A 17949-nucleotide genomic window follows, 5' to 3' on the forward strand; every position below is an offset into this window, starting at 1 on the left:
CCTTCAGCAACTGAAGAATTTGAAAGTAAATTAAAACAAAATATAATTTTACATTAAATAAAACAGTTTTAAACTTAATTAAAATAAAACATGTCTTAAATTAAAATAAGTAAACTGTCATGTTTATTGCTGCCAAAAACAAGTGAAACACATTTGGACAGTGAAGGAATGTCAGGATTCTTGCTCAGAAAAAGGATCAACATGCTCTGAAGTCAGAGCACAAAAACCTTTTTTGTAACAAAGTATCGATTTCTGCTGTCCCTGTATCCATACATTATTAGCAAACAAAATATCACCATGCTACACAGTATCCATTTTTCCCCCACCCCTAATTGCTACAGAGGTGGATGCTCATGTTAAACTTGACCACGAGGTCAACTTATGCAGAAGTAATCTGTGTGAGCCCAAAGAGCAACGCAAATGTTTTTGGCTCTGTATTATGCCAAGGAGAAGCCCCACCCACTCGATGTTCTTTGTTTGGGAGGGGTAGCCAATGAGATTGAAGTTAGTATAAAAGGAGGGTGTTTTTCAAACTAAGAGCTGCTCAAACAGCTTGTTTTAGACAGTGACTGGAAGATAAAGACGAATCATTTAGACTCTCAAAAAGCTCAGTCATGCAAGGATCCTCTAGTAGAGTGGAAGAATAAAAAATACAGAGCTGGAAATGACCAGAATAAGTCCCCTTTAACACGGTCCTTGGCCACCCAGGTATGGAAACCACATTATTGGAGGTCTAAACACAACAGATAAAACTGTGAGCACAGCACTGCTGAAACGAATCGTTTGAACTTAAACATTAATAGACTCACTAGCCTTTGAGGAACAGTTTCTTAGAAAAGCTGTTACCAAGAAAAGCCGGCTTACAAATGATTAAAAAGAAAAACAATTATGTTGAAAATTCAGTGTCAGCTGGTAAAGTTAAAATACCCAAAAATAAAAAAATAAAAAGTAAGCAAAGTTACCTTTTGCATTTATGGTGTAATGCAAATTCTGTCCTGTATTAATTGTTCACTGGCTGCAAAATCCTGGGACGTTATTGTATTTAAAATTCCATTTTTTCTGTGTTTATTTTGCTTTTTCTGTTATTTTTGTGACGAAAAAAAAGAAATCACCATTGCAAATGTTTGAGTGATGTGACAGATCATAGATACTTTTTTCTTTGCAGATATACAGATATCGATCAACAGGGCCGAAAGGGGAAGTGAAATGCACACTGATACTGACGTATCAGAAAGACGCATCAAGGACGATCCTAACGTTATCAGCGCAGGTTGTTATAATGTATAGTTTGCATAACATTATTGTACAAAATGCTCAGGACGACAATGAATGGAGTCGTGACGCACTTTGCACAACACCGAGCCCCCTACATTAGACCTCCCGGCGAGAAGCTGGAGGTGGACGCTCTCCCGTGGACGCTCTCCTGTGGACGCTCTCCTGTGGACGCTCTTGAACTCGCTGCCCCAATCCAGCCACAGTGACACCCCTCCCCCTCAACCCCTGTCTCCCAAAACTCCCTTTAGACGGCGTGCTACCCACTCCTGGCCACAGCACTTCATTTCTTTACCCGGAGACATACAATATAGTGCAGCAACCCAGATTCTCTGAGAGACTTGGCATAAGACTTAACTCTGGGAAACAAAGCCTGCAGCCTAGAAAACTGGCTCCCACCTCATTAATGATCACATTTTCAGTCATACACAGGACCCCCCCGCCCCACCCCATCCCGACTCCTCTGCTTTTATTACCATTTTATATCTCGCCGATTGCTGTAAATCTCACGGGCTTCTTTTTTTTCAGAAATGCTGCTCACTTTTCTCTTACTTTGTAGTTCTTTTTCTTTTATACATGTAGGCATGCTTCACATTATCGTCGTAATTTGCACTCCCGTGAGACGAGGGCGCTTCGGTGAAGTTGCAAAGGCTTCTTTTTCTTCCCCCCCCCCCTTTTTTTTCTTAAACGTGCGTGTGGAAATAATAATTGTAATGGTTTGCAGCTGAGTGGAGGAGCTGTGAATGACATTATGATTGCGGTGCAATTACCAAGAGCATGAAAACAGACTGTCAGTCAGAATAATGAGTAATGACTCCAATAACACATTTAATACCGACACATGAAATAATAATAACAATAATAATAATAATAATAATAGATGCATACCCTGTATGAATCTGATACTACAAAGCATTCAGGCATCCCAGGACCTCTGGAGGGTTCTTCGTTCAACAGAAAGGTTTCGGTTGCCTGAAATGTAACACAGTGATGCATTAGTTGGTTCTGTATTTAGGATCAGGGAATTTAAAACACACAGAAAAGCTGGTCGCAAAGCTGCAAAAGCAGATTTTGTATGTGAAAATCCTCCTCATCCTGCTGCTCGACCTATTTCATCATCCTCCTCAAGTCCCACCACCAGATAACTACTCTGCACACACACGCACGATCGCGTGCACCGCCTGCCTGCGCCCATATGCTGTGCAGGCCCGAGGCCCAGCCCTGCCAGTCACTGCCACTTGAATGGGGAGCAAAGTGTTTAGCTGCCGTACCCGCACACAATACTCCGGCACAATGGCATTTCCTGTCCCTGCTAATTCACCTGCATGGTCACTTTTCTGTCAGCCTGCTCTGATTCAGCACAAATCATTCACACACACACACACACACTCACACAGCTGCATACAGTAATACACATGTCTGGCAAAGACTCGCACATACAGAGGCCATACGTCTGCCTCCACGGAGACAAAAACAGGCCACTCAAAAGGCCCTGCCCTGCATCCGCTGATAGATGCAGCTAAAGTGTTTATCCCAAGTGTTTGTTTCTATTCAGTGCAGTTCATTTGTATGCTGAGGGACGCGTCAGCCGAGACTTGGGCTCTGAATGAGCATCCATTGCAGTTCTGCTGTCAATTGAGGCAGCCAGGCCAGACAACATAGATGGGAGGAAACCACAGACTGAGGAGCTGGATATGGGAATGGGAGTTCTGCCTGGTTTGCTAGCCTGTGGCTATTACTTTTTAGTCCTAACTGGTACAAATTGCTTTTTGCCAGGCTAAATTTTAATGTCTCTTCTGGAAATCGACTAAACCTATTAGACAAGGGCTAAAAACGTCTGCGTTCATGAAAATAGCTCCGGTTCCATGAGTAAGAGAGTGGAAGTTTTACTCACAATGGGACTTACTTGAGTTTCTGGATATAGGAGAAGAGGGGAAGTAATCTTATTTTCCAGAACTTTACCTTCTTATCTCTCAACATACCTACAGCAGAAACAAACATGCACCCAAAACAGGAACAAACATCGCTCGTAGCCAGCAAGAAAATGTCAAGTTATAGTATTTAAACTGGCATGTGATATAAACAGATTTTTAGGGAGTTTAAACAGATATTAGGTTACTTAAGCATTTGCATATGCAGACAAATACACACATGCGCCGGGTGACATGGGATTGCCCTTAAACAAATACATGCAGAGACACATGCATAAACACGCAGCACTATAATAAGTCCCAGACTTGGCCTAACTGAGCTGCGGCTGGCGACACAGGCTATTCATATCCTGCAGAATGAGAGGTTACAGCTCGAGTCTTTTCCCTTTTCCTTTCTACTGTAACACAGGAAGGGCATCTGTGTGTATGATTTCACTCAACGTCTCAAAGGTTCAGCAGGCAGGTTGATTAACATAAGACTAACACTGGCTTTGTTTAGCGTGGCCTCTCCCACGCACAATAAGTTCAGCGTGTGCCTCGTGAAGCACACGCTCGCTTAAACAAAAGTTAGAATTCGAGTCATCCAAATGGCTAAGAAAACACTACGCGCGGCGCTCGGCCTCAGCATCCAACCTCTGGCCTGTCATCATTAATATGTGGGGAAACACTGGAGGGAAACCATTTGAAACCATTTGTCCCACTAAATGGTGCCCTTGTCAAGCTCCCCGGGCTTTCTGTTAAGCTTTTAAACTGCCCAGTCCAGCTGAAGGATATATTTTACTCCACTGATAATTACAGAGCAGCACAAAACATGGCACTCCACTGGCTCGAGCTGCCTCTTGTTTCTGACATGTTTTAGTCATTTAAGGATGAAAAATAATTTTCACTGCACAGAGGGAATCCCGGCTCGAGGACGCTGAGCACCGGATAAATGACAATCTAGAAACACATCGTTTAATGAATGAATCTTTCTCTGTTTCCACCCTGAGAGAGCTGCACTGAGGCTCAATGTTGAGTGCAGCTCCCTGAAGCACTGGCCCGCTTTCCTCCTCTGTCAGTTTTTATGCAGCATAGTATCAATTATACATATATGTGTTTTTCTATATGTATGCAACATATGCCTGATCCATATGGCTGGCCCCTAGCTAAAATAGTTGCAGAGTCTCGTGTCATAAACACTTAAAAAGCCCCGCTAATCATTTGCTGTCTGCGATGCTGGTTTTTGGTGACTGAAATGAAGCACAGATGATTAAAACAGAGAAGCATCAGCCTGGGTCAGGCTTAAATCCACAGTTCAAATCTCCAAATTATTTACATGCAGCATGTATGGGGTAGTTCAAGAGCTTGGGAAATCCTCCAGTTTGTGAATTTTAGCTATTTACAGAGGTTTTGCAGGCAACTTCATAAAATTGTAAGTATTCTGTTCAGTGGTTGAATATGTTACGTTATGTTTATATCAAGTAATTTTGCTAAATTTACAGTTATGGAACTAATAACTATTATGTACTAAATCATTTGCTGTTTTACATGTTTACAATTCACAATTTTACCGTCAATTCTGCCCACAGAAAACAGCCGTACAAGGAATTCCCTCTACATAACCCTAAACAGAGAACAAATAACAGACTCATCAAGTGGACAGAAAATCTCCGAATGAATGACTGAATGCGAAAATAGAATATCAATGATCACAATTTTTTTCTCTGCCAAAAAGTTTTGACATGTAAATTTAAACTACAGATGGCGACAGCGAAACAATTGCATTAAACATAAAGAGGTCTGAAGATTTTTAGCTAAAGCTAACACAAACCAGAGAAACAGAACACCCCCCTACCCCCAGCTAGGTTAGCTCTGTTCAGAGAGAACAAGGATTGCTATATTTTATTTATTTTTACTTCACAACTGTTTTATCGAGTCGTTTTATAAAATCCCTCAAGTTGTCTTATTTCTCTTTCCTGTAAAAGCCTAATTGCCAGAATAAGACTAAGACAAGAATAAGCTCATAGTATCAACCTCGAAGATAGTAATTTGTCACTTATTGCTCCAAACTATTGCAGATTTTATAAAAGTAAACATATACTTCATAACAGCTAGGTTTTATTTTCCCCCAACATGCGTACACTAGCAATGTTACCTAAATTAGCATAAAAATGTTAGGTATGAATCTGGAGCTAGCTTAAAATAAAAACTAGAAATTGGGATAAATAACTAGCTTAGCTCTGTCCAAACCTTCTATTAAGCTCTCTTACCAAATGATTTTTGTGTCCTCGCTAGCACAAGATTATTTGTGAGACTATGTCACTGTACTTTTCTTTGTTCACAAAGAAAAAGTTCAAACAGGTTAGCTTAGCACCTGCTAAGCTAACCTGTTTGAAGGTTAGCTTCAAACTTTAACCTGCTAAGCTAGGTTAAAGTGAATCTCATGAAGAGAGTGAAAATGTGTACTCTAATTTTCAAATATTTTCATATTGTAGTGAAAACATTTATTTTAGTGTATTATTGTTGTTTTAGATTGCTAAATGAGCCATATGAGCAACATCCTGCTGTTGCTGAATTCAAGGTGAAACTGCAACCAGCTGTCAGTTGAAGCGGCCCTTGATTATGAATAGGCACTTTGAGCTGCTAATTGCTCTAATATGTTTACAAGTTAGCAACTCGCTGTTTTAACCTTTTAGTTGATTTTACACAACTCACTTCGCTTTTTGTGGAAAACGATAGAAAAAAAGCAAAAGCAACAACTATAACAGGCTGGGCAGTCACCTAGCACCAGCGCTACCTTCGTTTAGTCGCATCTGAGACCAATCTCAGACACAACTGAGCATGAATACGAATCATGATCTCTACAATACCTCAGCTGCACTTACTCTGCTCAATTCTCTCTGACATCCGCGTTTACAATAAGTGAGATCTAAAAGGGGGACAGATGCCTAAGTTGGCTGCCTCACATGGAATTAGATTAATCAGAGCGCATATACATATGGCCCACCTTCCTCTGTCTCCCACTTTGTCTTGTTCACACAAAGATACACAACAACCCAGAAACCACCTGGGTTTCCATATTTCTGAATACACGTCAATCCACCAGCGGTGGGTATCTTCGCAGTCACTGATTAACAGCCTTCTGATCATTCCGCCGCACCGTCCTAATCATTTGCAGAGTTGTCTGTATGAGCTCAACAGTTCCTAGAGGATCAGAGACTTCTGCGGCAAAACATAACTGACATCCTACTCAGTCCTGCTCCATTCAGCCTTAATTGTATCCTCATTCTTCACCTGGTAACAAGCTAACAAACCTGTGCAGATGTGGAAAGCACATCAAAGAGAGGGAGGGATGGGAGGGGGAACTTGTTTGTAAAAAAAAATGTGTGGGGGAATATGAAAGGGGAAATTTACGTTGTGTGAGTCCAAGCCAGCGCCACCTCAGGGAGAAATGCTGGAAAAATGTGATATTTTACACCTGCATCTCAGGAGGTGGGGAATAAGAGACAAGGAGGGGGGAGGTGGTAATTAGAGGAGTGTGCGTGCTTGCATGCGTGCGTGTGTGTGTGTTCGTAAAGGATTTTTAGTATGTTTCTGGGTCTTGCCGCCGGTTCTTCTGCAGCATTCAATTTGGTATGATACATTCGATGCCAGATTATTAAAAATGCTAAACCTGGTTACGAATGCTAAAAAAAAGTGTTGAAATTTTAAACAAATATGCTAATATTGTTAGAGTGATAAATAGCTGGAAAACCCTGTTTAATGAATAATGCTATTGGCTCTAATTCCTCATTAAGGCCCTAAAGAGGAGAGTGAAGAGAGAAAATACATGTATTGTTGTGATTTTCCCCCCGTTTTCTCCCCCCCAAATTAAACTCAGAAGGCATAAGATACCAGCACCTTCCCAAATTAAGTTCATTCAAATTACTTGGTTACACAGCTGGTGTGCATTCTGGTGTGTCTTGTGAAACCAATTAATGTGAGGCTTCAGTCTTGATAAGATAATTAAAGGAGGGCTAGAATAGAGATGGAGGAGTTTGAGGCGTTCAGGCTCATGGTACAAAATAAGACTTCCTTTAAACTGCAAAAGAACTTTGCCTTGAATCAAGTTAAATTAAAATCTGTGTGATTTGTTCTGCCATTTCCAAAGCAAACTGATCTGATCTGGGGGTCTGCGTTATTTCTAGATTATTATTTGTTTAAACTAACAAGTGAGATTATCTCACTCCAGTGTTTTGACTCTGTATATTTTTAGAGCTCACTTAAAGAAGTTAAAACTGCATGCTGTAAATCTGGCTTCCTGTACTAGGCATTATGCATTCCCTGGGAACGTTTGAATTAAAACATATGTTTGGATTTTGATTTTGTTCCATAAGAAGAGATGCTTTTTTGTATTAACTGTAGCAAACAACTGTCTAAACATCCTGTAAAACACAGTAATGTGGCATTCTTTCTAAATACAGCTGAATCCCGTGACCTCTCGGGCCTTTGATGAAATCTTAATGTTTACACCCCGTTTTTCTTGGATTTGCCCTTCATTCTCTTGCTCGCGTCTGCTCGTTTGAGCAAACTTGCAGAGCACAGCGTAGCGGCCAGAACACGGTCAATATAAAGACATTTATAACTGTAGTAACTTGATGAAGCAATCGCAACATTTTAATTTGGCGCTGCCGTGCGTGCTGGTAGTTTCAGTTATACACAACCAATTCTTAACAAAGGTGTTTTGTAAGTTAGGAGCAGAATGAAGCAGAATAAGAAGAAGCAGAATGAAAGGGAAACCCCCAACAATCAGACAGTCTGCTATGAGGAAGCAGTTGGCGATGATGAGAAGGAAGAACTCCCTTTTAAAAGGAAGAGGTCTCCAGCAGAACCAGTCTTATGAAAGCATCTGCTGCAACCGGTTGGTGGGTAAGAGAATAGTAAAGAAAAAAGTAGGGCACACGTCTGTGAGTGCAGTGGTTCGCTTTTTCTCTCTCCAAGAACAACGTTAAGGTTTAACTAGCCATAGTACACCACGACTGAGTTAATGAGTTAATCGCTTCTGTCCAGGCTGGTTGTTAAGATGTTGAATACAGGAATATCCTGAAAACACGACCAACAGGCATGCAGACCGTGACCCTGTTCAGCATAAGAAATGTTGTTTTTAAAGATTCAGATCTGTGTATTGCACTCAGCAGTGATATAAAGATTTTAGAGTAGTAATACTGCAATGGATACATATGAAAATACTCCATTTAGAATCCATTCATTGTATTTACTCCACAGAGCACTGTCCAGCCTGTAAAACCATTTGTCATGTGTTTCGTGGGTCTGTTAAAAATGTTAAAAATGTTTTGAGGCCCAAAAAACGGCCCTGTTGATGTCATAATGATGTCACTAGAGTTTTCTTGACATTTCAGTCTATTAAACGCACACACACAAAATATATCACCAGTATAGGAATGGAGTCTGAGCTGAGTGAGTTTAACTAAGTGAAACTGAATTTAATTTAAGGAAAGATGTTACTGAGCTGCACTGAGATCTGGGATTCAGCTTTTCTCAGTTTGAATGATTAGCTTAGCTAAGCTTAGCTCAGACCCAACTGTAACCAGTAACCCACTGGAGTATTCCTGTAGTTTTATCTTTTCAGACACTCTTTCATTGATTCGTTTAGCACAAGGATCTCATATTAAGGAATGACTGAGGCGATCGCAGCTCGTGATATATCCACTGTAGCCCCTCGGCTGCACACTGTTAAAATCACAACAGCTTAAAAACCAGTCAACCTGACAAGCACATCTGAGCTCACTATCCTAATATTTATGCTGTTTGACTGTATATCAGAGTTTCCATCTTTAAACTACAGCAAAAGCTTACACGCTGTATAAGCTATTATAGCCTCCTTGAAGCCTTATTTATTTTTCCAGAGAAACGTCAAGGCCAGGACAAACATAATAGCATAATATTCTGTATACAGTGAGGGATGACATCACTGGCAACGACGGCCAAGATGGAGATCACACAAGACTGGAAAACCGCTTGTCTGATCATCATGTGGTGGGCTGCACACACACACACACACACACACACACACACACACACACACACACACACACACACACACACAGAGGCAGGATACAGTTACCACAGATATTTACACAGCACTCTGTGATTCTATTTTTTTTAATCTTTAGTTCCTGCACTATATATCACACACATGTTTACCACAGAGAATCCAGTGTAAACTTTGCATTTGGCTATATATTTAAAACACCGCTTGCATTGCTTATTGTAAAGGTCCAGTCTGTGTGTAAATCATCATTTTGGACCCATAATGTCATCTTTGTATTTCCTGACGATGGCTCAAACTTTCTGTTTACTCTCTGGCACATAGGGAAAAATCCATAACCTATAAATCCTCGTGTATATATAGATCATCTGTAAAGAAAAGTAGTGTTTGAATATTTATTTCTGTGGCAGAGATGGAGAACTGGCCTCGGGGAAAGCTAACAGGAGTCTGACACTGATTGACAGATGCCTCCAGTGCCTTCTGACTAAACTAACATGCAGTTCAAGTGTTTGGCACCAAATCAACACAACACACATATAGCCTTTGAAAATAAATAAATAAGTTTTTTTTTTAAAAGAGGTGAGTTGCTGCTATAAGTAGGAGAATAACAAGTGGGGATAATCCCATGTGAGGCCTGTCCTGAATTCTGTATCATTTTTACTGATGAGCTTCTTGGGCAGCTGCCATGTCAGCAAGGATGCTCGTAAACAAATAATTATTCATACTAATAATCTTCCATATTCATGTGCAAATAAGATCCATTCCTGGGTATCTAAGCAGCTTCAAGGTTGTATGTGGGAGGTTCCCCTAACTATTGCCTGACTTGAAACATTTCATGCCAAAAAAGAATTTCTAAGGGTCAAGGATGTGTGAGCTCTCTTTCATAGTTTTGCATAAAACAGACTTTCTTATTACTAATTTTAAAACCTAAAAGCACTTCATTCAAATGCATGCTTTCACAAGCCTCACAGAGCTTAGATTTCTCATTTAACATGTTAAAAGAAAATCGGGATAAAACATGAAAAACGTCTTCTGTTTGAAAGGACTCAAACGAAGAAGGAAACCTTGGATAAAATCTCATAAGCTGATGTCTGCTCAAAGAATCCTCAAACAAACTTCAGTTAGAGTTCGAGAAGCATTACAAACGTTTGCTTTGTGATACCACTGGATTTCCCTGAATGGGACAAATAAACCACCTGCGTAATTAAGGATTTAGTCCCTGCGTAATTACGCACAAATCAAATGGCCACTTAATAGAACGCTGGCGCAGACAATAAGTTCCATCCTGCTACAGCCAACTTCCCAGACTCTGGTAAACCTTGCCTTTAGGTGGGATTTGTGCTCTGGGATCCTTCCCACATGCAACACTGAAACCTTTACATACTATATGACACCTCTATTATGGATGTTGTGCCATAGGTCCTATCACATATGCGACTATAAATAGACTCGCCCAGTCTGTGAGAGGAGTCATGTTCTCCGTGTGGATGAAACGGCAGAAGGCAGTAGGCATCGGGCGGTGAACTGAGAGGGCTGGACACTAATTTGGCCAGCAGGTTGGAAAGAAAAAATTGGCAACAACGTATGTAACTATTAAAATAAGGTGGATTAGGTTTTCCTTCCAGCAACATCCTTTCAAATGTACATGCAGCTCCTTAGCGAGGAAATCTCCCCACATTTTTAAAATAACCATAAGATCCTAATGAGTCTAACTGTGACAGCAAACAGATTCAGGTAGGTGGAGGGACTTGGCACATAGTTTGTGACTGTTACACATTAGCCACACACACAAACACACACACAGACATACGAAATATAAGATAGCTCACTAAACTATAAAGCACAGAATCATTAAATCGATGAACAAGTACAATGATTGTCAAAGCTGACTGCATAAATGAGCAAATTATTGGTTTACATAGCACGTACCATTGTGGTGTGAGGATATGTGCCAACACTCTCAAAGACCCATTTTCCACTCTGAAAAGTTCGGCTTCCAAAAAAAAAAAAAAAAAAAAAGTGAGTGGGAGAGAGAAAACTGCTCGGTTTCTTGCTCAGCTGGGCCTTATACCGGAAGCAAAAGAGCCCTAATGCACGGCCTGCTGCCCGGTAAACATTTTTTGGGATAAAGTGAAGTCAGCTCAGTGCAGGCAAACGGGACGCAGAGTCGTATAATCCAAGCGGTCTGCCTCCCGACTTCTTCGTGCAAGGTGTTTATGTGCGGCTTTCAACTCGTGATAGTTCCACGAAACTCGAAGCTGCGCGCGCCTGGCTGCACTCTCAGTCCCGGTGCCGTCACGTCCCCGCACCGAGTCTCCGAGCTACGTGCCACCGAGACGCTGCACCGTCAGAGCCCGAGTGTCGGAGCAGAAGCCCGGCCGTGCACCGACAGTAAGTAGCCTGCCCTGCGCTCGCAGCTCACGCGCTCACCAAATCAGCTGTTGCTCCTCCAGACTGGACGCCGCGCGCTCTCTCCCCTTGCATGCTCAGGCGTCGCCGATCACGTAAAAGTGCAGTCCGCTTCTCGGTTCTTCTCCACCTGTCCTCCACCCCCTTCTCAGTGTCGGCACAAAGTTGCTGGGAGGACCGCGTCTGAAACAAAACTCAGCATGTGGCAGCGCGAGTGTCGCAACATCCGCGAGCGGGACCTCAGCGGACGGTCTGTGATCTGAAACCCAAAAACAAAGAGGTGAAACGTGCGTCTGTGCGACTGTGTGTGTGTGAGCGTGAGTGTGTGACACCGAGCAGCTAGAATTAAGTAAACAAAATGCGAGAAGTGAGCGCACAGCGTGGCCGCCTGCACGCACCACTGAGGACGAAACGGTGTCCTGCGGCCGCGGCCGAAGAAGCGGAGCGGAGGGCTGGTGAATTATTAATAACCAGAGCGGTTCACAGTCTGTCGTGTTCAGTGAGTAACCAGGGCGGCAGCTGGGGGTTTAGAGGAATTAAATACGGGCTCAGAGTAAACCGTGGACGCAGGGGATTAGTAGCTCTCACCGGCAACAGTGTAGGGGCAGCTCGGGGCCGATAGAGAGGGCGGGAGGGAGCGGAGGTTCTAGGGAGCAGTGGGGGAGACGGCGGAGGTGGTCGGGTAGGACATTTTTTTTGAGTGCAAATTTAATAGTCAGCCTAAGTGGATGGGTGGTATGTACGTGAACACGTGTCACTTAGAATTTAAATATGAGCTCCAGCTGGTGAACAAAAACCTACAATATAAACAAAAATCTATAGCTGATATTTTTATGTAGCACATTTTCATTTATCGAAATTACCCCCCAGGTAAAAGACCCCCATTTGTTGACACTTGACTGAACATAGAAGAGTTTCTCTGAGGATAAAAAAATAAAGTGATAATAAACTGAAGTTATAACCCTCCGCTGCCCGCATATGTTTCCATTTTAATGGCGAAACAATTCAAATAAAATAAAGGCAGGTTTACAAAAAAGTCTCTATTTAAAACGTTTAACTAAGACATTTCAACACCTTAGTTTTTGCCAGATTTTACGCACAGCCAGCACCGCAGGCTGACCGACTGCAAGCCCCAATAGTGCAAAGCTAAAAACCAAATCCTTAAAAAAAGAATAAACTCCTCCTCTCTTTCCTCTGTGTCTTGATCCGTTCAAATTACTGATGTGTTTATTTCGCCATGAATGCAGCGAACAGTTTGAGCACAAGTTTGAAACAGTGAGGTTAGAGAGCGCGCAGGTGCACGACTTCTGGCTGGAGCCTTCACCGAGTTTTTATTCCTCACAAATATCCAAATCAGCGCAGGAAATTCAGATGGAATTTCAGCAGACATCTTTTTTTAAAACACGACAACAGAGGTCTTTTTAATGCATAAATTACCAAAAGCGAGTTTTAACCTTTTATGGGTAAAACGCAGTATTTTACGGAAGTGCGCAACTGCAGACGTCACGCATCGAAATGATGAGCAGAGACAAAAGTGGATTCCTCCTGATGCCAGTTTACAGCGCGTTGGTTCAACTTCAGCACTTCACACACAGTTAAAGAAAAAGCTGCGGGGCTCAGAGTGGCTGTGGTTCGTTGCGTGGAGACTTCAGTGGCAGAGAAGTCCCTTCGTGTTTGAGTTCACACTAAATGTAAAGCTGCGTTCATTCTTTTCCCGTAAAAATTGTGATTTTTTTTGATGGGAAAAACCAAAAATCTGGGTTATGAAAAATGATAAGGCTGCTTTTTTAAAATAAAATAACGTCTCCCTAAATCTGAAACTAAAGACACACACACACACACACACACACACACACACACACACACAGAGGAATAGCCACATTCTCTATATCTTTTTCTTTAAGTTTTCCGTTTCTTCATTTCTGGATGACATTATCGTCATTTCTGAATCCTAATTGTGCACAAATTCACTGTCACTTGATGCAGAATCAGACACATAAGTCTGTCTCAGTGTCTCTAATCACCACAATCTGGGATTCAGTCTTAGAGAAACAGCATTAAATAACGGTCGGTTCTGTGATCTGTTTCAAAAGAAACGAAATGAAATGACATTATTTAAAATTCTAAAGGAAAAATTACAACCTGAAACATTTACACAGCAAATAACCAGTTTAGGCCTCGAGTTTCTTTTATTTAATTATTTATTTTTTAAAGCTGATATACATATAATTAGACCATCTAAAAATATATTCAATGTTTGACTAGAATTATTTTATGGACAATATGATCTGAAATATGTATTTTAATAAAAGGTCCACAAAAGCATCAATAATGTGTAAAAATATGAATCTGTTCATTTAAATTGCGAGTAACACAGTCGAAGCATAAAATGATGTCAAATCGCCTGATTTATTATCAATTTACATTTTTAATTTGAATGATTAATTATTTAGTTTTTTTCTTTTAAACTGTGTGTGTGTGTGTGTGTGTGTGTGTGTGTGTGTGTGTGTGTGTGTGTGTGTGTGTGTGGCCTTTTCCAGTGAGCGGCCTGTTAGAGAAATCAAGTCTTCATCATGAGAGACAAATACATGAACTAAAGGCCTCCGTGGGAGTGGAATCATTCCAGTGTAATCAGTTCTAAGCTGCTTTGTCTTTTACTTACTTTTTCTTTGCTCTGTCGACGTTAAACAAAACGTTTCTTTAACATTTAGTCAAACTGCAGCTTTTTATGATACCAATGCACAAACTGGCCCCGAGAAAAATACAGAAAGAAAGAAAAAAGGCACGAGCCTCGTGTTCGAGTCTGAAACACAGAACAGATTCAAGCTTCACCTGATCAAAAATCAAAACTCCAAACAAACAAACAAACAAGCAAAAAAAGAAAAATTATAAAGTCTCTCTGATATGACACACGTTTCATTCATTCACGCTCCTCTCGACTTCTTACTTGACCTTGAAATATTGGATTTCGAGCAATAAACTTCACTTGAACTTACAATTATATATATATATATATATATATATATATATATATATATATATATATATACAATTTCAATATACAATATACAATACAATATATATATATATATATACACAATTTCAGAGGTGTTGGATGCTGGGCCGGTTGGGAGCTTTATAAAAAATGAGAAGAAAACATTTTGGAAATGTAAACCAAACTCTGGGTTATTTACAAAAAGGCTGAAGGCAAAATGTGCACCCGATTGCTTTGTTTTTGTAGCTACAAACACACCAGCGATGGTTAGTTGAGATGGCACTATTTAGTGCAGCAAGTCTCGGATATAAACGAGGCCACAGCACCAAAACCTGTAGATGCGCATTTTTGCACGCGTCTGTGCTTTGTGGGAAAAAGCTCACCTCTCATTTAAAAAGTAAGAAATCCCTGTCTTTATCTGTACGTTGCCATATAGTGTCTCCACATCTGACCCGAACGCCCCCCTCATCATTCTGCACCGGTCCAAACCGGCAGCTTGCGCTAATTTGCGGGGGGAAAGCCCTTTCTTTGGTCTCTCTCCTCTCCCGGTCCTATATACCGTCTCTCCCAGGAGGTTTACACAAACTGTGAGACAAAAGTTCCACTAGGCAACGGCCTGTCGAGGAATGCTGACCTTGGCACGGCCAGTGGAATCGGCTCGGCCGTTCTTTCGTTTCTTATGGTTTGAATTAAGGCGCATTTGACCTGCGCCAACTTCCAAGAGTTGCCACGGAGGCGAACAGGAGCCGTGCTATAGGTTACTGCTGTTGCTGCCTGCGCTGAATGAAATGATAAAAAAAGAGAGGGAGAGAAAGGGGGCTGCAGACCAGCGATGACACGTGAGAGGACAGAAAATAGTGACCAACTAACGATCGCTTTAGCAGGAATTTAGGAGCAGGCCGTTAAAAAGATGTTAGAACGGACAAACAGCGATGAAATCAAGTAAAAATATACAGTAAAGCAACCTGAAGAGCAGGAATGGATCTGAATCTTTTACACGAGTGAAAGTGACGTCATCAGAAACAAAAGGGAAATTCTGAAGGAACAGCTGGAAAAATAATGACCCCTATTCACACTGTTAGTCTTACTACAGTATTAATATCAGTGCATTAAAGTGCGTTTTAGAGACATTTTACTGATGAGTAGTCTGGAGCACTTATTATCAATATCTCTAAAAAGGTGGTCAAAAAAAACCCCAGACCGAACCGGAAACACAAATGACAACCAAACGTGGACAATTAAAATGAACAACCCCTTTAAACGTTTCAAATGTAAAATAAAAGCAACAACGCCACCTTTGATTGTTCCACAGCTCTTAAATGTCCTCGAACAGCAAAAGCAGTGACAGCTTTGCACCAGGAGCATCCTGAGTTAGATCAGGTACACTCCCTGTTGGGCATCACAAAACATTACAATCCTGCTTTTTCACAGGGTTAGTGTGAAAAAGCAGGATTGTAATGTTTTAGGCATTAAATGACTTCATGCCTAAACGCTTGAAGTAAAGAGATTATAGTGGAAAAGGGACAGAGAGCGTCACCTGCTTAAGCAGAGAAAATGAACAAATACTCCAGAGATAGACAGAAAAACACTTAATGAAATAAATCATGTGCTGTTTTAAAAGCATTTTAATTTAGTTTTTCGTATGTTTTTGATGTCAAAGTAAAGTATTTCTATATGTACTGATTTACCACTGATCAATCTGTAAATCTCTGAGGACCTTTGATATACAGGTTAAGGTTTAATTAGCTGAGTTTAGAAATCTGCCTAATTACCACAAGACCCTTGAGGAAGTGTGTTATTGGCCCTTTGTACATAAAAGCAGAAAAGCAGCGTTAAGCAGGATCAGACTAAAGTCACCTTACTTTAAATATATAAAAGCTGATTGGAGAAGAAAGTATGTTTTTAATTGTTTGGCTGATTTATAGTAAATCTTACAGGTAGGAGAAACACTCACTATGTTTGCACATTTATGGAGACGTCTGTGCTCTGAACCTGCATCAGATCAGTTTCCTCCCATGCAACCAAATTATGAGGTAGTGTGATTGCTGAGGCGCACACGTAAACGCACACACACGGCGCACACGTGCAGATGTTCGTCCACCTGCAGGCTGAGCGCTGAAATGAACAACACCTGAAGAAAGATGACTGGTGGAGCCTCAGGCCCTGCGAACCTCTGATTGGCTGAGCTGAGGATCGGGCTAACTGATGCTGAGCGGCGTCTGTGTATGCGTGTGTGTCTTTGTGTGTGTGTGTGTGTATCTCTCGGGGTATCCCACCCTCCCCTGCCTTATCAGGCAGCTCCACGGCACCGCTAGAGGAGTGCTGCTCTCAGGAGGGCAGGGCTACCAGCACACCGCTTATCTTCTACCAGCAAGGAGGGTTTATAGGTCTGATTAACTCACTGTTTGCATGTGTTGTGTGTATGAGAAAAGAAGAGAGCTGCGGTGTATAATTGTGTATTGTGGACTAATTGTGTGTGGGTGATTGTGTGTGCGGCGGCGGCGGCGGCTGTGTAAGTGGATGCCAGTGTGAGGAAGGTGTACACTCAAGAGCTGTGAAGCACTCGGCGAGCCACCCAGCGAGCACACATCCAAACCTCTTGTTCCCTCAGTGAGTCGTAGCTCTCCAGAGGCTCACCCAGGAAGTAACACAATGGCTCTGTCGGGGTTGAGTGTTGTGTGTAGGCGACAACATACAGCACCCGACAAAAGCCCGTCTCGCTTCAATGGATTATGAGGCTACAAACCCAAAAACAACAAAGACTGAAACAAAACTGTCTTGTTGGTCAAATTTATATCAAATAAACCATCTCGATGATCGTAGCAGAGATATGATTTGCTCTGGTTTAGGTCCAGTCGATACCGCCAGAGAGAGTGGATGTCTGAGGGGGGAGGAGGTGGCAAAGGGAAGAGTGTGCCCCCTTCCCAAACCTCACACAGGAGAAAGCATGGCTGCTATAATCTCTTTTCCTGGCTCTCAATGAAAGAGAAAGGAAGCAGCACTGGAGCCTGGGTCCGCTTAGATCCGCTGCCCCTCACCCCAACACTATCTCCTATCTGCTATCTCGTTTTCCCCACTATCTATCTGCCCTTCTTCTGCTCCTGCTCTGCATTCTTTGATTGTCATTCAGAATCCATGCGTAGCCACGCTTCACTGTTCAACCAGCCTGCTTTGCTTGTTGGGACTGTGATCATATCCCACACCTTTCAGCTGCTGCTTGTCAGATCTACGGTACAATGTGTGCCTGTGCTCGTCTTTGTGTTCCTGCTGCTGCACGAGTACTTCTGGGACGATCCCAGTGTGGGTTTGTCAGC

At 41.8% G+C, this 17949-nt stretch overlaps 1 protein-coding gene and 1 long non-coding RNA gene across 6 annotated transcripts in view; one reads left to right on the forward strand and one right to left on the reverse strand.

The window, feature by feature from the left end:
* The window catches only part of nfixb (nuclear factor I/Xb), a 139335-nt gene extending 127131 nt beyond the window's left edge, over positions 1-12204 (reverse strand). Inside the window, exons 1-3 of one of the 5 annotated variants that reach the window (XM_085157058.1) lie at positions 12039-12204; positions 11161-11899; positions 2161-2244 (exon numbers count right to left, since the gene is read on the reverse strand). In XM_085157058.1, coding sequence (XP_085013184.1) covers positions 2161-2244; positions 11161-11163 — 87 coding nt within the window. In that variant the 5' untranslated portion in view covers positions 11164-11899; positions 12039-12204. Of the gene's footprint in view, positions 1-2160; positions 2245-11160 lie in introns of all 5 variants that reach the window. The other 4 variants (XM_085157057.1, XM_085157060.1, XM_085157069.1 and 1 more) reach the window with 4 other exon arrangements.
* Positions 1-17949, forward strand: part of LOC146520819 (uncharacterized) — a 447384-nt gene that overhangs the window by 47645 nt on the left and 381790 nt on the right. The gene's annotated exons all lie outside the window — the stretch shown is intronic.

The sequence above is a fragment of the Neolamprologus multifasciatus genome, chromosome 4 (genome assembly GCF_963576455.1).
Source record: "Neolamprologus multifasciatus chromosome 4, fNeoMul1.2, whole genome shotgun sequence".
Taxonomy (NCBI): Eukaryota; Metazoa; Chordata; class Actinopteri; order Cichliformes; family Cichlidae; genus Neolamprologus; species Neolamprologus multifasciatus.